Here is a 15,903-nt window from a genome sequence, read left to right as displayed (position 1 = left end):
TGCAGCTTTGCAAAAGCCAAAAGAATATATAAAGCTCTTCTACCCTGTATTAAAATGTACAAAGTGTAAATCAAAAACCAACACCAAAGATATATATACATTATGCATATTTTTATTAATAACTTTATACAAATATTTTAAAACCATACAAAACATTTATTACAAAGTATGTTACTGAGACGGCATAGACTAGAGGACGGAATCGTGGTGGAAGTTGTGTGGAAGGTGATATGGAAAATTTGTAGGAAGGAAAAATTACATTCTAAAAACATAACAAAAAATGAACTAATTAACAAAATATAACAATACTGTAACTATTCTTGGACGCATGTTTATTAGTCTGGGCTTTATATCATATACATAATTGTCTTCCATAAAACAGACAAGAGTTGTAATTTTTAAAGATAAATCAAGCATTTATGTAACTACTTTAGTGCAAGGACAGGAAGAAATGGAAAAGAGTCACTACAACAGCAAAGGACACACTACAATCCACTAGGGATTCTAAGCTTAACGAATGAATAATTGTATCTACTATAGTAGAATAATATGACATTTATATGTATAAATAATTACATACTAGAGAAGAAAGAAGAGAAGAAAAGACTGGAAAATAAGTCCAAAGAAATGGTAGAAATATATTATGGAAAACATCAGAAGTTGGATAAATAAAAAATATTGTAATCCAAGAGGATATAAAGCAAAACAATAGAAATACATGACTAAAAAACGAGTCAAAATAACCAAGCTCAAGTCAAAATGACTTGGAACCAGTCAATGGAACCAGTTTAAATTTCAAGATAACGTCACGATGTTTCATATTTAACTCATTTGGTCGACTGCACTGAACTGAGGTGCCCCACCGGATTGCATCGATTGTGCAATAGCAAGCGGTAAAGGGATTGCAGTCGAACAAATGAATTAATTTTCAAACATCGCGACGTTATATTGAAATTTACACTGGTTAATTGCAAATCAGAGATCTCAGTTCGGTGTAGTCAAACAAATGAATTAAATATGAAACATCGAGACGTTGTTTTGAAATTTACACTGGTTAATTGCATAACATATTAAAAATATAATGATATCATTGTAGTTACATAAATGGTAAGATACAGAGCTACAGACTTGTTTACAACTGAAATATCTTCTATCTTTGTTTATTACGTGATTATATAAAACGTTTGTTAATTTCCAGACTACAGTTATCTACGAAAACAATAAAAACTGTAGAATAGATAGCGTAAAACAAATTGTATACCGATAAAGTTTTGTTTTGGTTATAAATTTATAATAATTTTTATAAACATTGAGCAAAATTAGGTAATACTGTTTTATTAGGTGTCGCACAGGAATCTAACCATCAAAAATTCTAACTGGGCTTATTATTTGATATTGCGTGTACTTCAACCGAAAATCAACGAATATACGAGGTTCATTCGTAAAATAATGTTCCCTATACCGCTGAGATAGAATGCGAGGTTCTCGAAGAACTCTGGCAACATTGTCTCACGCATCAACTCTCGCTCTTTCTCACCCACCACTTTTGCCTCTCTGCATTGCTCAGTATCGGCCTAACAGCCTTGAAGATGGAGATCTTGGGCTCTGTTACCGTCAATGTGAAATTCATTCACAAAGTGGTGGGGTAAGTGAGAGGAAGAGTTGATATATAAGGCAGTGTTGCCAGATTTCTCCCAGCATGTCGTACTCTTTCTCAGCGGCATAAAGAACCTTTTTTTTATGAACAACCCTCGTATCTACGTTTTTACGCACCACTCAGCGTTGATTACTACGACCAATTAGCCAGAAATTAAATTTATAATTGAGAAGAAAATTATGTTTAATTAGAAACATTGATTAGCGCTGGAGATACCAAAGCGAAAACTATTTAACAGATAAGTAAAGTAACAGAATATGGAATCTACGAACATACAAAAAGGCTGAGATTTCTCAGGCGGCAGTGAGCCGTGTTTTGGCCTACATTACAGAAACAAGACCCGATACCATAATCATGAGAAAATTAATGTGAAAACATGTGAAATGAAGTTACAGTTGAGTCCGGGAATGTCTACCCGTTCGTCATCATTTAAAGCATACGAAATAAGTCGATGATAAGTCGGAAATTGAAATTTACTAAACGCAACAGCAAGTGACAGTAAGTGACTTGCTGTTGCGTTTAGTAAATTTCAATTTCTGAGTTATCATCGACTTAATTCGTATGCTTTAAATGATGACGCACGGGTAAAGATTCCCGGACTCAACTGTAGCTAGAGATATCACAGGAAATTGAACATGGGACAGACAACACAATAGAGATCTCAAGCAAAGACGTAACATAAAGAAAAAGACTAAAAAATGCCAAAAAGGTAAGAGCCAAAAAATACGTAAAAATATTCATTTTTAAATAGCAATATGCAAAAAAGAGAACGCAGATCAAAAAGAGAATTTAGATTAAAATATAGTACATAATATGCTTACACTTACAGTACAGTATGCAGCATTACTGTACAGTACTTAGCGTACAGTATTAAAGCTGTACATTACAAGAGTCAAGTTTTCACTGATATTTTAAAATTAGAGAGGAGTAGAAATTGATGAAGTGAATGATTTTTTGAAAAACTCTGACAAATGAAGGTATAATCTATGCCACATTTTACAAAATTTGTATAAAATTCAATAAACCAATTACTAATATTCTTCTCTGATCTGATGTACCCATCTGCACTTAAATCCTCCTCTAGGTTTTGTATTTGTAGGTTTGCATTTAAACATTGTCTTTCTTAATTTATTTTCTCATCATCTTAATACATGCCCAAGCCATTTCAACATTTAAGCCTTTTATGTCTGTATCTACTCCATTATCAGGTTATTTGTCTCGTTGTTATTTATCTTGTTATTAATCGTAAAAACCTCCTGTTCTGGATTTTTTGGCCCAAGAATTCTTCTGATGATCTTCCTTTCTATTATTTTTAGTTTTTCTTCGTCCCGATTAGTCAAGCACAGTACCTATCTGCTGTGTAGGTATGAGTTGAGAATGAAGAGGGTGGAACATGCTAATATACTAAAGCTCAACGGTTTGCGTATTTTCAAGTTGAGTACACGCTGCGAGCAAGCTGCTTGTTTTCAAGCCTTAAAAACACGCAAATGTGCATCGAGTCTTAGGTCATTAGAAAAGTGACTGTATTTTTGCAGTAGAGTTGCAGTTGCGTTGCAGCGGTGGACGAACAGCCAGGAACAAATACTCTGTTTAAAGTTTTAGATTTAGGTTGATAGCTGTGGATAGAGTCAGTTGAGTGGTTATAAGCAATGTTTTCTGTAAAAGTACACACAGTATCGAAATAAGAAATCAAGCATTGGCGTGCTATTAAAATACTTCTTATAAGATTTGCTAATATCTACAGATCATAGCACCAATCTTCTAGTATTCATATTTCGGAAATTTTGATTATGGGAAGCTAGTATAACATTTAAATATACTATAATACTATACATTACTCTTATATATTATGGCGCCACTTTATAAATACATAAATTATATTTAACATAGATACAATAACGAAGAATTAATACATATAACAGTTTTTTTGTGATGGCAAGATCAAAAATTTTAATTTTTAATCAATAAATAAAATACCAACAAATTTAATAAAGGTAACTTTTTATATAAATGTTTAAAATAAGTCTAGTGAATTAATCAAAAGCAGAATAAGTATTTTAAACGAAAATCTGTATATATTCAGTATTTCCACTGGGATAACTAGATATGGGATGTAAAGAATAAATAAGTGGACGAGTTGACATGATTTTAAAGTACATAGCAATGAAAACAAGGAAAATGCTTTAGAATGGTCCAAATCAGATTTAAAATTCATCATCATCAACAGCTATTTCATTTAACGGTGAATGTAAGCCTCCCTTAGGTGTGTTCATTCATTTCTGTTCGTTATTTTTTTCATTTTGCCACTTTATCAATATTCTCCTTGCTAATGTTATTCTGAAGCTATTCCTTGATAAAGTGGCAAAAGCGCAAAGATCGATGGAAAGACAGATGCTGCATATAAAACTATAAAGATCGCAAAAGAAACGTTTGGATCAGAGGAGTAACCAAAGTGAAAGATGTTGAGGAACAAGTGGCAAAACTCCAATGAAAATTTGCAGGTCACACTATCCGACAAGCAGATGAAAGATAGAACAGGCAGATGATCTCCTGGCGACCATGGGAACACAAGAGAGAAAGAGGAAGGCCTCAGATGAGATGGAGCGACGACCTCAAAAAGCATGCTCGATCCAGATGGATGACCACAGCGCTCGATGGAAACCAGTGGAAAAGAGAAGGGGAGGCCTATGGCCAAAGATGGATATATATTAAGGCTCGAAGATAAATAAATAGATTTTTTCCATCTGTTCGCTTGATGTCATCAGTCCATCTGGATTGAGGTCTGCCTCTATTTATCTTATTCATTCTTGGTCGCCATTCAACAAATCTCTTCGTCCAAAAGCTGTCTTCCATTCTTCCTATGTGTTCTTCCCAGATCCATTTTAACATGACAATCCTCTGATTGAAGAAGATTTGCCAAACAGAAGAGCTCCCCTAGAATGGTGAGATTCAAAGAAGATAGATTCAAAGAAAGTGAGCATATTTTAAGACTGATACAAAGTAGTCAAGTAAAATTCAAATTATTCATGCTTTTGCATTGTTCAAATTGTTTTCTTGAGGTTTTGTCGACATAGCTTCACTGTAAATTACTCGACGGCAACCCCGTAAACGCTGTGAGAGAGACTCATAATGCAATATCGATAGCAGCAGTGCTCAGAGAATTCCTGAAAATGGTTCGCTTGTTATCTGCCAAAGCGTGTTATGCTGAATGTGGAGATTTTGTTACGCGGTAGAGAAGAGTCGCTACTCTGTCATATTCTTAACACGTGTTTTTGTTTAATTATACCAAATAGTACGTATCCGTAGAGGTTTGAACAGCATGAGTGATGCAACGAAACAGCTAACAGGTGAAATTTTTGTATTTCAGGTGATTGTCATCTATTTCCTGTCGTTCGTTATTTAAAAATTCTCGAGCTTTTCAAATTCTAGGCCCTTAAAGCCCGAATTGGCGCCAACATTCTTCTCTCCTTGTCGTACTTTTCACATCACTTTATTTTCATCGTTTTTATCAAGTTGCCTTCCATTTTTGGATTAACAGGTCTCATTTTCTCCCTTGTTTCCATCAGATCATTATCCAATCTATCTGTTTTTATATCTCTAAAGCCAATATTCAGTGTATTGAAGCTGGCCCGAATACTCACTTGAGATTTAGTGTCTCTCTGCCCATTTGATTTGTTCTTCTGAGCTAAGCCACTCTTCACTAGTGTTTTAAATCTCTTCTCTTCTATTTTCCCCCTATTTCGTCAGTTCCTTCTCTTCAAAAATCTCAATACCCAGAGTATAGAGGTTTCATTTTTCATTTACAAAAAATGAATCTTAAACGAGTTAAATAGTGAAATAATAGAATATAACCAATTGGTTAAAACGACCTACTTTTATATAACCTACATGTTAGAAAAGAGAATGAGAGTTGGACACGAGGTATACAAAAAAAAGCAAACAAATACACAGAACTCTTAGAAATGATTTTTAAAACCAATGATGAGATGAGAATACCGAGCACTGGAATAAACTGGAGGATTCAGTTATTGAACCTACTTCCCCAAAAGAAGGTTTTGTGGAAGTCAAAACAAATATGTATATGGGAAAAAACTTAAAAAAACCGAACAATTTAATCTCGGAACCAGAGAAATCTTTATTTAAATTTATCACCAAACTAATCAATAGATTATATTTATACCATCATTCAGAATGTGAGTTTACTTACCATGGTGTAGTTTTATCGCTAACAAACTGAGGCCTAAAGTATTATTTCGATAAATAATACAAGTAATCTAAGGGAAATTTAATAAAAAAACTTAATACTGTCAATCTTTGTAGTAATTCTTCTGATTTGAAGGCTAAGGAGGTAATAAATTAGGTCTATCTTCACTGGGAATAATTGTTCTATATTTCTATCCTACGTTCATTTCCAAGATAAGCTCAGACGAAAATTTCAGGCACGCGACCGGTGGATATGTCGAGTCGTTGATATGACAAATGACAAGCTGCGACGACACGACACACCTACTGATCAGTGTGACATCGAGCTCATCTTGGGACTGAACGTAGTATTGTATTAGCATTTGCACTTTAATTACAACGCCTTATTTGTTTGATATGTTTTTGATTAATTCACTTTAACTATAGGAAAGGGAAAACAAAATGGGTAACAAGATAGTTTAATCATTACTTAAGATAGTTTTTATCAAAGTTAATTGGAGGTAAGTGGTCACCGCACTTGGGGAAATTTGGAGGGACGGGAGGAAGATCTCTGTGGCTACCGACTTGGAAGACCAAGTTCATTCCGATTACGATGTGGAACAAGAAGTGACAGTGGAATAGCCAGAATCCTGGGTTGTCTGCTCGGAATCGTAACACTACGTAACCGTTGTTGGGGACGGCTATGGTATCTTTGCCGGGAGGTAGATTGAACTGCCTGTGTAGGAGACCTTGTCTGTCGAGATCCAAAGCGTGTTTTAAGTTGATTTTCTTAACGTTCTGGTCGGGAGATCTGCCGATACCGATGACGTTGAAGGCGTAACCGTGTAAATGGAACGGGTGACTTAGATTGGGTTGTTGTACTGAAAAAAGGAAACAAAGATTATTTAATAGTTTAATACAAAGCGTAAATTATACAAATAATAGTCTAACAGCTAATAGTGAACCATACGAGTAACGGTCTTCCTGTAACGCTAGAAATTTGTATAGTGATAATTCATAGCCCACCAAGGCTAAAAACCATGACCTGGCAGGCATCAGCCCTGCACGTGTATCTACCAGGTGAGTCGAAAAGTGCATAGTTTAGGGGAAAAATAAACTTTCTCCTGTAAGTTTAAATTTAAGTACTTATCTGTTTGAGTAATTCATTTAGAAGAAATGTGTACAATGACAGGCAATTCTGAACAGCATAAGATCTTGCCAGGGGAGGGTAAAGATTAGGGGTTTTTCCTAAAATTATTTTTTTTGCATCGAACAAAGTTTTTTTAGGGTTTTTAAATAATTCCAAACAGAAAATGTCTATAGTCACTTTTCTCTTAGGATAATAGTTTTTGACATACCTATATAAGCGATTAAAAATTTACAAAATCGCGAAATGGGCCATTTTTAACCCTGAATCGGACATTTAACTGAAAATTTCAATGTTGCCAAGGTAGGTACATATTCTTTAAAAATTGATTGATGAAATCCCGAAGAGTTTTTTACAATACAATATCGAAAACCCCTTTGTTTTTTAATTGATAATCAAGTGGGCGCGACACTGTAGTATAAGTGAGGACGTTTGAGCTTGCATAAATTCATTATCTCGAGAAGGGGCAAATTTGAAGAAAAATCCTCAGACAGGTCGATTATTATTTTTAAATTAGGACTTTTTGGCATATATATAATACTAGTGACGTCATCCATCTGGGCGTGATTACGTAATCGATGTTTTTTTTTAATGAGAATAGGGTTGTGTGATAGCTCATTTGAAAGGCTATTTAATTCTCTATTCCGTAATATAAACACTAACCCCTGCTCCCATTTAAAAAAATCATCGATTACGTCATCACGCCCAGATGGATGACGTCACTCCTAATTTAAAAATAAAAATCGACCTGTCTGAGAATTTCTCTTCAAATTTGCCCATTTCCGAGATAATGAATTTATGCAAACTCAAACGTCCTCACTTATACTACAGTGTCGCGCCCGCTTGATTAGCAATTAAAGAACAAAGGGGTTTTCGATATTTGTATTGCAAAAAACTCTTCGGGATTTCATCAATAGATGTTTAAAGAGTATCTACCTACCTTGGCAACATTGAAATTTTCAGTTAAATCTCCGATTCAGGGTTAAAAATGGCCGATTTCGCGATTCTGTAAATTTTTAATCGCTTTATATGTCAAAAACTATTATACCCCAGGCTGTGGGTGAAAAAACGTGATATAATTCAGGAATTTTTGAAACCTATCAGGTGTTGTTAAGGACGATGCCAGGAATAACTTCTACTAAAATGTAACCAAAAATATTGTGCGCTTTTTTATATTGCGATTTTCATTTGTTAAATTTACAATTTTTAAAGATTTTTAATTTTGCAGCTTAGGATATTGATTTTAGAGAAAAACTTTTTAATAGAAAGTTGTAGTGAATTAAAAAACCTACAATTTGAGCTATGGTAAGTTTATTTCCGTTTATTGGTTATTGCAAAACAGCCTGCGATATATCCAAAATGGCCGTTTTTACAATTGCATTATTTATTGTACAAATCATTTTTTTATATTTTAAAACTTTAAAATGAAGTTCTTTCAATTCCAAACATAAAAAAATTTTTAAAGCCCGATTAAGGAATTTGTTGCTTAGATATTATAAATTGTTTATCACAAGAGGTCAAATGTCGAAGGCTATAACTTTTTGAAAAAAAAAATCGTAGAGAGTTGATGAAACATCCAACCTCCTTCTAAGGAGTTATGTTTTCATATTCTGATGTAAATAAATGCGTAAAACATTTTTAAGCCCTTAGTTTTTAAGTTTGAAAATAAGGGGGCAAATTTCGTTATAAACATTTAGAGCTGAAGCGGCCCTGTACATCCCATGAGTTTTTAACTTAGAGATTATTGTTGCTGAAGACGAAACGAAGATTTATAAAAAAATAAAAAATGTTTACGACCAACTGAAGCCGAGATAATTTTTGGGTTTCAAAATAAGGGGGCAAATTTCGTTATAAACATTTAGAGCTGAAGCGGCCTTGTACATCCTATGAGTTTCTAACTTACAGATTAAAGTTGCTGAAGACGAAACGAAGATTTATAAAAAAATAAAAAATTTCTACAACCAACTGAAGCCGAGATAATTGTTTTTTTTTTCTTAAATCGTAGTGCCTTTATTTATAACAATTAAGAAATTATTTTTGCAGCCATTGACTAAAGAAAGACTTATATTATCTTAAAATAAAATTTATTATAAAATATAATTAAATTTAATTATTAAAAATTATTTTTAAAATCCGTGCTTTTGCGAGCGGCCTAATTTTGCAAATCGCCCGGCTCGCTTCAAATCCGCGCGCTCGGAAAATTTTTACGTAACTTGTATTAAATTTTGACAGAAAACAATTTAATAATATTACCATTATAATATACAGTCTGTTTACCACTGTATTTGTTTTTCTTGATAAACTTTTATATGTGAAATCTCATTTCTGAAGAAATAATATTAGGTACAAAAATGATACATATACATATATATGAAATATATAACTATATTTTTAATTTTCTCATTGTTATATAAATATAATAATAATAATAATGTTACTTCTTATTATACAATATAAAACTTTTTCTTCTTGTAGTGACTATCCGTTTTGGATGTTGGCGAACATCCAAAACGGATAGTCACTACGAGAAGAAAAATTTTATATTGTATAATATTCTTATTATACAATATAAAACTTTTTCTTCTTGTAGTGACCATCCGTTTTGGATGTTGGCGAGGCGAACATCCAAAACGGATAGTCTCTACAAGAAGAAAAGGTTTTATATTGTATAATAAGAAGTAACATTATTATTATATTTATATAACAATGAAAAAATTAAAAATATAGTTATATATTTCATATATTTTCTTCAGAAATATTATTCAGAATATTATTTCCTCAGAAATGAGATTTCACATATAAAAGTTTATCAAGAAAAGCAAATACAGTGGTAAACAGACTGTATATTATAATGGTAATATTATTAAATTGTTTTCCACCTACCTCTACCGAAAGTATACTTTTCCGGACCTGATTGTAGGGAGCAAAGTTGTACTTTTCCTCCCTAGGGAGGAAAATATTTTTCCTCCCTAGGGAGGAGTGACGTCATGGTATTTCATTCATGCAATATAACTTATTGACGCCCTGTACAATATCTATTTTCTATTACGTAAGTATCTATACATTTTAACGTTTATTTATAAAACACCCTGTATTTTGCAGAATGGTAAAAAATAGTAAATTGTTATTTTGATTTAACAATGTTTACATTAATAATTTGACTTATATTTGACAGTTGACAGTTATATTGTACCTACTTGTTAGTTTTAGTTTTAATAAATTTTGTTGGTTAGTTACATAAATAAAGTAAAAATGAAAAAATGACTTGTTATTAATTTGAGGAAGGTGGAAAAACCATATGTATAACATGGGAGTAAAGTGCCTTTTCCTCCCTTGAATGATTACTGCCCTCCGCTACGCGTCGGGCAGTAAACTTCATTCTCGGGAGGAAAAGTAGCACTTTCCTCCCTTGTTATACAAATAGCTATTTCTATCAAAATTTAATACAAGTTACGTAAAACTTTTCCGAGCGCCCGGATTTGAAGCGAGCCGGGCGATTTGCAAAATTCGGCCGCTTGCAAAAGCACCGATTTTAAAAATAATTTTTAATAATTAAATGTAACTATATTTTATAATAATTTTTATCTCAAGATAATATAAGCCTTTCTTTAGTCAATGACTGTAAAATAATTTCTTAATTGTTATAAATAAAGGCACTACGATTTAAGAAAAAGAAAACAATTAACTCGGCTTCAGTTGGTTATAGAAAATTTTTATTTTTTTTATAAATCTTCGTTTCGTCTTCAGCAACTTTAATCTGTAAGTTAGAAACTCATAGGATGTACAGGGCCGCTTCAGCTCTAAATGTTTATAACGAAATTTGCCCCCTCATTTTCAAACCCAAAAATTATCTCGGCTTCAGTTGGTCGTAGAAATTTTTTATTTTTTTATAAATCTTCGTTTCGTCTTCAGCAACAATAATCTGTAAGTTAAAAACTCATAGGATGTACAGGGCCGCTTCAGCTCTAAATGTTTATAACGAAAGTTGCCCCCTTATTTTCAAACCCAAAAATTAGAGGTTTAAAAATGTTTTACGCATTTATTTACATCAGAATATAAGAATATAACTCTTTAGAAAGAGATTGGATGTCTCACCAACTCTCTACGATTTTTTTTTCAAAAAGTTATAGCCTTCGACATTTGACCTCTTGGGATAAACAATTTATAATATCTAAGCAACAAATTCGTTAATCTGGCTTTACAACTTTTTTTATGTTTGGAATTGAAAGATCTTCATTTTAAAGCTTTAAAAAATATAAAAAAATGATTTGTACAATAAATAATGCAATTGTAAAAAACGGCCATTTTGGACTTTTCGCAGGCTGTTTTGCAATAACCAATCAACGAAATTAAACTTACCATAGCTCAAATTGTAGGTTTTTTAATTTACTACAACTTTCTATTAAAAAGTTTTTCTCTAAAATCAATATCCTAAGCTGCAAAATTAAAAATCTTTAAAAATTGCAAATTTAACAAATGAAAATCGCAATATAAAAAAAGCGCACAATATTTTTGATTACATTTTAGTAGAAGTTATTCCTGGCATCGTCCTTTACAACACCTGATAGGTTTCAAAAATTCCTGAATTATATCCTGAAATCGACCTATTTTTCACCCACAGCCTGGGGTAGTTACCTAAGAGAAAAGTCACTAAAAACCTTTTCTGTTTGGAATGATTCAAAAACCCTAAAAAAACTTTGTTCGATACAAAAAAAATAATTTTAGGAAAAATCCCTAATCTTTCCCCTCGCCTGGCAAGGTCTTATGCTGTTCAGAATCGCCTGTCATTGTACACATTTCGTCTAAATGACTTACTCAAACACATACTTAAATTGCAACTTTACAGGAGAAAGTTTATTTTACCCCCTAAACTATGCACTTTTCAATTCACCTGGTAGATACACGTGCAGGGTTGATGCCTGCCAGGTCATGGTTTTTAGCCTTGGTGTGCTATGAATTATCACTATACAAATTTCTAACCTTCAGGAAGACCGTTATTCGGAGGGTTCACTAGCTCTTAGACTAGGAGTACAGTTGAGTTTCATTTACTTGGCGAGATAAAACAGATACTTTCTATCTAGCATCATTGTCTTCCACGCATGAAACTAAAGACAAACCAGCTACCGCCTGTTATTAAGTAAAGACACATGTTATTTTAATGAAGGCTCTGAAAACGCTTTTATGAACATCGAAAAGAGGAGACAAAAGTGATGCTTGGGGACGTTTTTAGATTTGAAGTACAATTTGTGACGTTTCTGGTTTGTTTACTTGTGGCTGTCAGTGTGTTGGATTTTTTGCTGTTTTTTGTCCTATTTGTCCACTTTAAACGTTATTTATACTACACAAACAGTTGTTTTCTTTTCTATAAAAATTCTATTAATGTCTAAGCTGCAGGTGGTGAAAATCTTCTTCTAATGATGCCTTTCCGTTACGTATGTTTGGCATTAACATGTCTATTTTGACTTTGTTGAATGCTGCCCTTAAAAGTACTGTAGTAGTCATATTAAACCATTTTCGTAGGTTATGAAGCCAGGATATTCTTCTTCTTCCTGGACTGGACTGGACTGGAGTAGATATAAAGGGTTGTCTACAGCTAGTGCCGTTTACCTTCCGTCAGCCGGTACGTCCATTTTTTACGATCTTCCCAGTCTCCGTCTTCCAATCCTTTCTTTGGCATGGCTTCGTCGACTTCATGTTTCCATGATCTTTTTGTTCGTCCTCTATTTCTTGTTCCTCCATTCTGCAACCTTGTTTATCCATGTAATTTCTGCTCAGCGTACGTGGCCGTACCATTTTAGTATTCACTCTTCTATGTATATACTGCAGGGCATATTTCTTCACTTTCATTCTTCTTCTTTTTTCTTAATTTGATATTCTGTCTGTTCTGGTGAGACCACAGCATCTTCTCCAGTATTCCATTTCGGTGGCCAGAATGCTGCTTTGGTTTTTTTTGTTTATGACCTAAATGTCTGCTTTATATTATATAATAATACTTCGTACTCCTGTTTGGTATATCATATTTGTTTTGTTTTTTCTTTGATGTTTTTATTCCATATTACACTATGGAGTTGTCTTATACAAGATCTTGTTTGTCCCAATCTATTTTTTTACCTCTTCTTCTGTTGTTACGTTTTTCGACATTATAAAGACCAAATACCGGGTGTCCACTTATATTTTCTCCCATTTTAACTACCTCTAACTTCTAAACGGCTCAAGATGGAAATATGCGGTTTTCGCTGAAATGTTTTATTTTAGTAAAAGTTTTGTCTGAATGGACTGAATTTTTTATATCGCTTTCAAATACGAAAAGAAAAATGGCGGATTTTTGAAAAAAACGTTGTTGAATTTTTTTTAATGGAACACCCAGTATATTTATTGTAAATTGAAAGAAAGGTCATTAACCTATCCAGCGATATAAAGCTTTTCAAAATCGGTTGTCAAATCACTGAGTAATTCATTTTTAAAATGAGAGGTGCAACGTGGATATCACATACCTAAATAACATAACTAAGCAAATTGATATTATGTTATGTGATTTCCACATTGCATCTCTCATTTTAAAAATTAATTACTCAGTCATTTGACCACCGATTTTAAAAAAATTTATATCGTTGGATAGGGAAATGACCGTTTTTTCAAGTTTTTAGGTAAATGACCATATTTTATGTCGCTTTTAAATAAAAAATGGCGGATTTCTGGAAAAAAACGTTGTTGACTTTTTTTATTGAAACACCCAGTATATTTTTTTGTAGTTTGAAAAAGCGGTCATTTACCTATCCAGCGATATTAAATTTTTTAAAATCGGTTGTCAAATGACTGAGCAAATAATTTTTAAAATGAAAGATGCAATGTGGAAATCACATAACATAATATCATTTTGCTTAGTTATGTTATTTAGGTATGTGATATCCACGTTGCACCGCTCATTTTAAAAATTAATTACTCATTGATTTAACAACCGATTTTGGAAAACTTTATATCGCTGGATAGGTGAATGACCTTTCTTTCAATTTACAAAAAAATATACTGGGTGTTCCATTAAAAAAAGTCATATCCGCCATTTTCCTTTCCGTATTTGAAAGCGATATAAAAAATTCAATCCATTCAGACAAAACTTTTACTAAGATAAAACATTTAATCGAAAACCGCATATTTCTATCTTAAGCCGTTTAGAAGTTATAGGCAGTTAAAATGGGGGAAACTATAAGTGGACACCCGGTATTTAAAATTCTTCATTTCTTTTATTTCTACGTGTTTTTCTATTACCAAATTTTTGACGTCTTCTTCCAATATAGCTACGTGTTCCGTTTTTTTCATATTTATTTCCAGGCCCACTTTTCTGTATCCCTCTTTGAGTTTTCTTACCATGTAACTGATATCTTCCTCATCTTAAGCCATTACCACCTTCTCGTCTGCGAAACACAATGTGTAGAGATAATCGTCCCTTATGGGTATTCCCATACCCCTACATTTTGACTTCCAAGTTGTTAGTGCGTGTTCTAAAAATATTGTAAATAGAATTGGTGACGTTGGGCATCGCTGGTAGCGATGTGACGCCTTTTGTTGTTTTGAAGGTAGCAACTATCGTATTTCTAATTTTTATATATACTTCGTTTCCCCTGTATATGGTCTTGATTGCTTATGTTAGGTTAGCTGGTATTCCTATTTTTGTCATAGCTTTGTACAGTTCTCTCCATAGAGAAATATTCTTTTTATTTCTCTATGGTTCTCTCCTTGGCACGGTGTCGTCTGCCTTCCTAAGGTCTATAAACGCCATGTGTATGTTTCTGTTCTTAGCTCTTTTCTTCTCTATTGTATGTTGTATTGTATAGATATGATCTAGTCTAGACAATATTCTCTTGCTGTGAATCCTGCTTGATCTTCATCGATTCTGCCTTCTATACTTTTCTCCATTTTGTTCCCGAGGATGCTGTCATACACTTTTCCCATTGTAATGATGACGCTTATTCCCCTGTAGTTCTCGATTTTCTTTTCTATTTCCCTTTTTATGTATCGATGTTATGTAGGATTCCTGCTATTATTTAGGAACGTCCTTTCTATTTATTGCTCTTTCCATGATTTAGCATACCATTCTTATTAATTTCTTTGTTCCGTATTTGATTAGCTCCGCCACAATTCCTCGTGTCCTCCAGCTTTATTGTTTTTCCTGGAATTTATTGCTTGTTTCATCTCTTTTGTCTGTTATGACTATTTTTCTTCCTCTGTGATCATTGTTTTTTGCTCGTCAAAGCAGACGAACGAAGTGTTTTGCTACGGTTCGTAGCAAATTACTACAGACGCTTAATGCCGGCTAAAGAATACAGGCTAAAGAAAAATACAAGTACAGTAAACAACATTTATCTGCAACCGCGAAAAAAGGACACGACAGACGTTCGTTGATTCGGTGCAAGTGACCTTAAGGGTTTCAGTTAAATCTGTTCAGTTATAATATAAATGAAAATATCTTACCTTCATCTACTAATACTACTTCCACGACGGCATTTAGAGGGATGTCAACTTTGTGTGTGCACATGCAATTGGGACCACAGTCTGCAGGTCTGTTATCACCGTTACAGAATTGCTCTGGATCAATATCGTCGTACTGTGAGATAATTGGAGCTGGAGGAGACATGTAGGAGATTTCATCGATTAAACTCAATACAGGGTCTCCACTTGGTGCGACTGTAATTACAGAATTGATTTAGTATTCATATTATTCACAATAAAAAAGTTCGAACTTAATACTATAAATGGACGGTGTTATGCAATAATGTTCTAACCCACACCTCGTACAAAATTGAGATTTTTAGTGAAACAGGTTACATATGAGGTGTACTGCAGTAAGCAAAAATGTTTTAAGCTGATTGGCGCTCTCATGCGCGATGTATAGCACTCGCTCCGTTGTCGCTCGTGCTCT

The 15,903-nt window shown here is 33.4% G+C and overlaps 1 protein-coding gene across 1 annotated transcript in view; it reads right to left on the bottom strand.

Annotated features, from left to right (window-relative positions):
- Window positions 1-92: 92 nt before the first annotated feature.
- The window catches only part of LOC114336593 (uncharacterized), a 285,727-nt gene continuing 269,916 nt past the window's right edge, over window positions 93-15,903 (bottom strand). The window contains exons 8-9 of the mRNA XM_050658603.1: window positions 15,456-15,668; window positions 93-6,720 (exon numbers count right to left, since the gene is read on the bottom strand). Coding sequence (XP_050514560.1) covers window positions 6,326-6,720; window positions 15,456-15,668 — 608 coding nt within the window. The 3' untranslated portion in view covers window positions 93-6,325. The remainder of the gene's footprint in view (window positions 6,721-15,455; window positions 15,669-15,903) is intronic.

This window comes from Diabrotica virgifera, chromosome 8, assembly GCF_917563875.1.
Source record: "Diabrotica virgifera virgifera chromosome 8, PGI_DIABVI_V3a".
Lineage (NCBI taxonomy): Eukaryota > Metazoa > Arthropoda > Insecta > Coleoptera > Chrysomelidae > Diabrotica > Diabrotica virgifera.
This window is presented reverse-complemented; position numbering and strand designations above follow the sequence as displayed.